Consider the following 8,034-nt stretch of genomic DNA (forward strand, 5'->3'; position numbering starts at 1 on the left):
TCCGCGGGCGCCCGGTCCAGCGCCAGCCGGGAGAACAGCGCCTACAGTGAGTGCTCTGCTCGGCGGGGTCCCACGGGGGTGACAGCGGCGCCCTGGTGAAGCCGGGGCCCGGAAGGGACTGCGGGAGAAAACCGGCCTGCTCCCTCTGCCAGAGGGCGACTGCGGCGTGCTAATGTCGCTCCTCACGTCCGGCAGGAAAGTGCGCGCCGGGGTTAGAGAAGAGAGGAAGGGAAGGGGAGGTGCACACCCGAAAAGGGGGCCTGCGGCAACTGGCCACAGTCTGGGCGAGCTGGCCAAATCTGCTGGGCATCCCTCACCACCAGCCTGGCCCGCTTGTCCGAAGGGGCGCGCGGTAAACAATCGCGGGGTCCCAAGCTCGGCTGGATTTGGCGGCTCTGGTAAATTTAAGGCTTTTGAATTTGTCGTAGAGAAGGAGCTAGTCAAGGTATTTATCATCGTCTTTATTATTTTGACGACTTCTCCACCTCTTGCCGACCCTGGGGCGCCTGGCCGTCCCCTCCGCCCTCCCGACTCGCTGCCGCCTCCGCGCCGGGGACGCTTGCTCCGGAACAGCTAGGTTCCCGAACCGCCACCGACAGTCATTCCTGGGGTTGGAATCGGCACCCCTCTGGCCTCAGCCCTGGGCTGCCGGGCAGGAAGGGTGGGCATCTCGCTTCTGGGTGGGGCCACAGCAAGTGGATCAAGAGCGCGGAGTAGAAGTCTGCTTGCGTCGGGGAAGGCAGATTCACACAAGCCGCCCAGCGCCCAGGACCCGCGGTCGGTTCCGAGCCTGCCCCGAGAGTCCTGCGAAGCTCCAGGGTTTGGCTATGTCTGCGGAAACCTGGAGCCGGCGCTGAGCCCTGATCAGAGGAGCGCAAAGTCGAGGAGTTCTCAAAAGCGGCCTTGCTCGGTGGGCAGAAGAGGCTACCCAGGGGCCGGGAAGCACTACAGCGGGGAGCGTAGGCGTGTGGCCAGGGCCGCGCAGGCCCTCAGCTGTGACTCGCAGCGCTGGGCTCTAGTTTCCCTCCCCGGGCGCACGAAGTGCAGCGACTGGAAACCGCAGCTTCCGAAAGGCAAGCTGCAGCCCTGTGAGGGTGTTTGGGGGGACGCCCTCGGAGCCTCTCGTCAGAGACTAACTGTCGCCCGGGCGTTCTCTTGTGCGGGACACTTTACGCAGAGATTCTCTGCAAACCCAGGCTCCCGCATGGACTTGCTGAGTATCCAGACTTACTGGGGCACCCATGGAGGGCTGCCCAGAGCTAGAGCAGGGCGCGCGCCTGCAGTCGCCCGGGTTCAGACTCGAGCTTTGCTGGTCCTTGGGTCGGCGCCATGGAGTCCGCCCAGTCTGCGCCTTGGGGGACGCGAGAGGCCAGTTGCCTGCAACTTCAAACAGGGGCAAAGCCTCCTGTGGCCCCGAATCTGTTCCAGGAGATCGCGGCGGTGCCTGATGCCAGGTGCACGCTCCCGAGAGGCGCCCCCTGGAGATAGCGCGGGCCGTCGCCCCAGCCTCCCTGAGCCACTGCTGCCAGACAGTAGTCCCACCTAGGCCTTTGTTACAGCCAGCTCCCCATCCTGAAAAAGCGCTCCTGTGTCCAGAAGAAAAGGAGTTAGGAGAGAGTGAGACTTCTACGTATACCAGGGGGTGCATGGACCTCGTAGCTTCTGTCTGTGAGCTCCAGGGTCTCTCCAGGCTTCTCTGCCCCAACAAGGATCTTCCCACAAGGCTTTGGCGGCCTGGTTTGGGGCACACTGGCCTTCCATGCATGCATTATCTCATCGACCCTGTTCTTCAAGGGCCCAGCTCTCTCTCCTTAGACTCGATGCAGGCAGTGTCCTCTGAGAGCTCAGACTTCCCTCTCTGCAGCCTGCATGTGCATTTTCCATCAAACAAGTGTTCTCTGGTCTTAGGCAAGTCACTCACCCTTCTAGCCTCAGATTGCTTGTCTGTCAGATCATAAAAACAGCTGCAAGGTTGTTGTGAGACAACAGGTAAGCTCATCCTCCATGGCCAGCGTGCCTGGCTCAGGTTGGGAGAGTGTGCTCATTTCACTGTGCCCACCCTGGGTCTGAATTACTCTTTGGAAAAGCTTTCTCTGATGCGTCCTTTCTCCAGTTCCTGTCTGGTGATCCCTCCCTCCCCTGAACTTCCAGCCACGCCCCCCCGAATGGTGCTGCCCTCACCGTCTCTGAACTTGGGCATGGGCATGGCTTTGGGCAGGGCCAACTGCTGTTCGGCTTCCACTCTCGTTCTGTAGATGGTGGAGGGAGTGCTGAGCCTTCTTCCTTCTTCCCAGGTATCCTGGAGATAACAGCGGTAGAGGTGGGCATCGTGGCCATCAAGGGGCTCTTCTCTGGACGGTACCTGGCCATGAACAAGAGGGGCCGGCTCTACGCTTCGGTGAGTCCCGTCTCTTGCATGGGTGGGCACTGATGGAGAGCCGTCTGGCATGAACATCACCTCAGGGGGCTGAGGGGAACAGCAGAAAGCCTTGCCCGGGGAGGGTAGGACCTGAGCCGGGAACAGAACCCCAGCCTGTGACTTTCTGCACAATGCTCTGTGGGTGCATCAATAAGATGCTGCACCAGCTTGGGTAACATGGAGCATGGCCCACGGGGAGGGCCACACTGGGATTAGCCACTCCCTGCTTTCCCCAGCACTCCAGGTTTAGACCATGCTCCCCCAAACGTGTTATCCCTATCACCATCCCCGAAGGAAGCTGAGAGTAGGAAAGAGACTGTCTCTCAAATGTCCACTGAAGTAAAGGGATCTGAGCCAATCTGGGCTCGAATCAAGGGCGTTCATGGGGCAATGGCTCTCGTGTTGGGCCAGACAGAGCCCTCCTGGGATTGAAAAGAACACTGGGTCCAGCCTAGCCCATTCTCCTCAAGCATAGGGAATGCAAGGCAAACGTGTCAGATCCTAGGAGGGAACTGAGAGGGAGGGAGCAGGACCATGGCCTATGCACACAGGGATCCTGACCCCAGGCTTGGAACCCAGTCTACCTACTGCCTGGGCCGCAAGGGAACCACAAAAGGTCCTGTGACTGTAGGCATTGGTGGTGACCCGTCCCCAAGGGTCAGGGGCTGGGAATACATGGAGTAGAACACATGTAGCTAGGAAATCTGCTACCTCCAACTAGCTATTACGTCAATTCGGCTGGTACTTCCGTAGGCAATGAGAGGTTTTCCATCCGCACGTAACCTGGACTATGCGGCTGGCAGGCTATCCCCCTGCAGTTACTTGTATTCAGTTGTGCTTGCAGGGAAGACTTCCTAACCTTTGAAATCAGCAAGCCCTCTTTTAAACCAGTTCTTGCACACACATTCTCAGCTGTTTTGCTATTGGAAGTGCAGAAGCTGGGGTGTAACCATTTGTGTGCTGTAGCCCAGGGGCCCCTTGGTAGGAGTCGTATCTAGGAGCGGGACCCTCATGGGCTCAGCCTCTTCTGCACATTCTTATAGAGAGTCTCCTTTCACAGTTCTGGTTTACACACTTACACCCTTGACCTAGGTTCTGGTCTGTTTTTCTGGAGGTGAACTTGGCCTTCTTGACTCCTTGATCCTGTGTCCCTGGTGTCGAGTGAGGGGGCTGACTGGGTGCTCTTAAAATAGACCACCCATGGTCACTTTTCTGAGAGTCTCATTGGCCTTCAATGATAGTGCGGGCTTCCCGACCAGAAAGAGGCCATATGTCCCCCACCAGGGAACTTCAGAGAGGAGTAGGGAGGGCAGGCCCAGGAGGAGATGCCAAAACCCTCTGCCATCTCTTGCCACGGGGGTTCAGGACCAGAACACTTCATGGCTTGGAGGATCCCAAGGCATCCAAGCCTGCTTATGTCTTCTGTCCCCGAAAGGTGACAGCCTACACCACCTGTACTCAGCTGCTCCATGACTGTCTCCTTTGGGGAGAAGGGAGATCTCAGGCCAGGGGTAGCTGGGCAGTGCAGGCTGATCTGTGGACCTGTCCAGAGCACACAACAGAGAAGGTCTCACTGCTCCACTGATATCGCGAGAGGTGAGGTAGGCTGCGTGCCCACCCCGTCACACTCCAGCCTGCTTATGGCGCTGTTCCTGCTGCCTGGCCCTGACCCCTGGGTTCCTGGGCTTGGCTGTCAGCATGGCTCTCCCTCCCATGTGCCAGCACATCCACCTCTGTGGGCCTGGGATCACTGCACTCTGGCAACTCCAGTTCCAGCCCTAACCTCCCTAAGTTAGAGATCACGCCTCCCCCAGAAAGTCCTGATGGCTAAGACCCATGCAGAGGGCAGCACACCCCAGCTGGATTCAGTAGCTCCACCACTCCCTCCTACTCCTTCATCATTGCCTCACCAACCATCACTGTAGCCTGAGACCAGCCCGAGGCATGGTAGGCCCCCCTCCCCTTGCCCGCATGCAGTCCATCCCGGGTCCTCAGTCTAAGCCTTCTGACTCTGTGTCTTCAATGGGTATATCCCATCTCCCCCTGCCTTTATGATGCAGATCCTCATCACCTCCCACAATGGATCATTGCAACAGCCGTGGGACCCGGCAGTGGGCCCGCAGCTGCTGCATCCTCCGCATCCTCCAGTCCATCTACCCACCCTTCCTTCTCTCCTTCCTTCATTCCTCGCTCCTTCTCTTCCATCTACCCTCTCCTTTCTTCCTCTTACCCTTCCATCCAGCTGCCTCCACTTCCTGCCTCCATTCACCGTCCGCTGGGCCACCCGTCCAGCATCTATTCTTCCATTCGTCTGGCAATGTCCTGGTCACTTACTGTTTGTCATACCCTGCCAGGTGCATGCTGAGAGGTCTTCCTTAAAGCAAATCTATGGTCCCTGAGAACTCCCCATCGCCCCTAGATTATCCCCTAGGTGCCTTGGCTCCGCCCACAGGGAGCTCTCTGGCACCTCCTGCTCCCGCATCCCCCATGATTCTGTACCTCGTGTCTCTCCCTGCCCTCCAGACCTTTCCTCCACCCTCCAAACAAGCTGTGTCCTTGACCTTTACCCACATTGTCACTGCCTGGAATGGGCCCTCCCCGAAGATGCCCACTAGAAAGTGCCCGTCCCTCCACCCACACTTCTGGCTCCCTCCAGACAACATCTCATAGCAAGGGACCTCTGAGTCTGCTTCCTTCTCAGCCTTCATGGGGTGCAGGTGGCTGTGGGGAAGGGGCATGTGGAACGCAGGTCTGGGTGGTCAGGATGGGGATTAGGAACTATCACCACACCAAACCCCAACTGCAGCTGCCCTGGGGTCTGTGACCCTGACCCCGCAGCTGCCACCTTCCACCCTGGTCATCCCAGCCACCCCTGGTGTCTCCACAAGGTGCAGGCATGTGCCCTGCAGCCCTCAACTCCAGATCACCCCCATGTACTCCTCCAATCTCAGAGCACCCCCCTCAGGAGGACCTGAGCCCCTTGCCTTTGGGGCTCACAGACCTGTGTCTTTCAACTGTCTCCCCAGTGTCTCTACAAAGACCGAGTCCACTCTTTGGGGTCCCCAGCCCCAGGAGGTTACATCTATTCCAGGATCGAGGGACCTGGGAGAAGCACCAGTCCTGTCCCCGAGTTCTTGCACTCCTGTGAGGAGGTTGGACAATAACATAGATCTCAGTGGGATCTGTGTTTCGTCTCTTCCTTCATCCACGTGTCCGGTCCCTGCTGAGGCCGATGTAGCCGGCAGATATTAAGACACCTGGGCCTGGGGCCAGTAGGTAGCATGGTGGTTGGGGTGTTAGACTCCCACATGGCCAACCATAGTTTGAGTCCTGGACCTGGCAGCTTGCTTTCTTACTTTCTTTCTCTCTCTCTCTGCCCTCCCCTGGTCAAATTAAAATAAAATAAAAATAAGGGACCAGCAGTTGGCGTAATGGCTATGTTGCTGGACTCCCATGTAGTTGCCCGTGGTTCAAGTCCTGGATGCGGTGGCTTAAACTCACGCCGGGCATGTGTGCGTGTGTGCCCAAGATCCCGAGAGGAGAATGAAGGAGAAGGGATTGCGGTGTGGCCATCCCCCCCGGGGGGGGGTGATTTCTCACTTTCTGTCTCTGTCTCTCTCTGTCTTTCTGGCGAGTGCACGCACTCTATAGCAAAAACCTCTTCAAAAATAAAATAAATAAATAAAATATGAATAAATAAATAAAGTTAAATAAAATAACTCTTTAGGGAAAAAAAAAAGACCCCTTGGCTGGCTGATCCTGGCCCTGTACTCCAGACAGTCCCACACAACCCTCTACTGAGACCCCCCCCACACACACAGTCATTGACCTCAGAGGTAGGGACTGGAAGCTGGGAGAGCCTGGAACAGAGAAACAGAGAGGGGCCCACTCTTCTGGAGGTCCTCAGCCACCTCTGCAGAGATGAGACTTATGAGCTGAATCCTGCAGGCCACGTTCACAGGCACCCATGGAGAAAGGGTGAGAGAGAGGCTAGGAAGACGGCACGACCTTGGCAAAGGTGTGGCGGGCAGGACACATGGGTGTCCTGCAGCCTCGGTGGAGGGCAGGGAGGTGTTGGGAAGAGCCGTGACCCTGGGTGTGATGCTGGCAGCCTCCCATAGCCACTGACGGCAGCGTCTCACCCCACAGGAGCACTACAACGCAGAGTGTGAGTTCGTGGAGAGGATTCATGAGCTGGGCTATAACACATATGCCTCCCGGCTGTACCGGACGGCGCCCAGCGGGCCAGGAGCCCGGCGCCAACCCGGCTCAGAGAGACTGTGGTACGTATCTGTGAATGGCAAGGGCCGGCCCCGCAGGGGCTTCAAGACGCGACGCACACAGAAGTCCTCCCTGTTCCTGCCCCGCGTGCTGGATCAGAAGGACCACGAGATGGTGAGGCTGCTCCAGGGTGGCCTACCCAGACCCCCCGGCAAGGGTGCCCAGCCACGGCGGCGGCGGCAGAGGAAGCAGAGCCGGGAAGGCCACCGGAGAGTAGAACCCTCGACTAAACCAGCCTCACAGCTGCGATCCACACTCACAACAGGTGTGGACTAGCCAGAGGCTGAGTGACTACCTTCAAAACTCAGAGCCACTCCCCAGGGCAGATTTCATAACGGGCCCTCCTCCCCACACCCCTGCTGCATCCCTTCCTTCTGAGTGGCTGCTGTACCAAGACCAGCAGAACATACCAGGGGCCAGTGGGAATCAAGGGAGGCTGGTCAGGGCTCTGGGGAGGTTTGCTTCAGCTGCAAGACTGTTGTGGGTACATGTTGGCAAGCAGTCCCTCCTGGCCTGACCATCAGCCTGCAGGGAAGATTCCCAGTGGACCGAGGAGCCTCCCAGGGGTAGGCTAGCCTACCGTGGGGTTTTGTGTAATCAAAACATTAAAGTATTTTATTCTACTTCGTTATGTAATAGATTCTAATACAAGCTGAGGAACCGCAGCTGTTACTGGAGCATTCTTTACTTTGACAATAGCCGAGTCTATGCTGGCTTTACCTGTATCAGCTGCTATTTTTAAGATGTGAGATTGTATTCTGAGAACTTGGGCTAAAGACGCATTTTAATCCCCTGGTTTTTGGAAGTTGCTGTTTCTTGAAACCAATAAATGGTTTGTGTGGATGGAAAGAATAGGCCGAGGGTAGGGTGTGTCTCTGTGTGTGTATGCAATGTTTGTGAATTCTCGTGCCTGCATGCATGCATATGTGTATGTGCATGTGCGCACCTACATGTGTATATTCCTATGACAGTGTGTGTGCTTGCAGGTATGTATGCGCTCCTGTCTGTGTGCATGTTTGTGAGTGTATGTTTGTGTGAGCCTGTTCATGTACCTGCATGCATGCCTGAGTGTGTGTCTGTGTGTGTGCTGCTGTGTTCCTGGGTGTGTCTAAACGTGCGTGTGCATGCAGAGAGAGAGAGGCGTGTATGTTGCTCTAGTTCTCCACAAAGCCCCTCCTCCTGGAGAGAGTGTTCCTCCAGGGACAGTGTGAGTGTCCTGTCACAGGGCCCTACAGTCCTTTCTTTCCTTGATCCTTGAAGCTTGCCTCAGGGCCTCCAGGCTTTGCATAGAGGGGACATGAGTGGCTGGGGAGCAGGGAGCTGAGCTCCATGCA

General features: G+C 57.1%; 1 protein-coding gene across 1 annotated transcript in view; it reads left to right on the forward strand.

Moving 5' to 3' along the window:
• FGF3 (fibroblast growth factor 3) overlaps nt 1-7,044 on the forward strand; it is a 22,820-nt gene extending 15,776 nt beyond the window's left edge. The window contains exons 3-5 of the mRNA XM_006171351.2: nt 21-46; nt 2,295-2,398; nt 6,569-7,044. Coding sequence (XP_006171413.1) covers nt 21-46; nt 2,295-2,398; nt 6,569-6,976 — 538 coding nt within the window. The 3' untranslated portion in view covers nt 6,977-7,044. The remainder of the gene's footprint in view (nt 1-20; nt 47-2,294; nt 2,399-6,568) is intronic.
• The last annotated feature ends 990 nt before the right edge of the window (nt 7,045-8,034 follow it).

This window comes from Tupaia chinensis, unplaced genomic scaffold (assembly GCF_000334495.1).
Source record: "Tupaia chinensis unplaced genomic scaffold, TupChi_1.0 Scaffold149501_1, whole genome shotgun sequence".
NCBI lineage: Eukaryota > Metazoa > Chordata > Mammalia > Scandentia > Tupaiidae > Tupaia > Tupaia belangeri.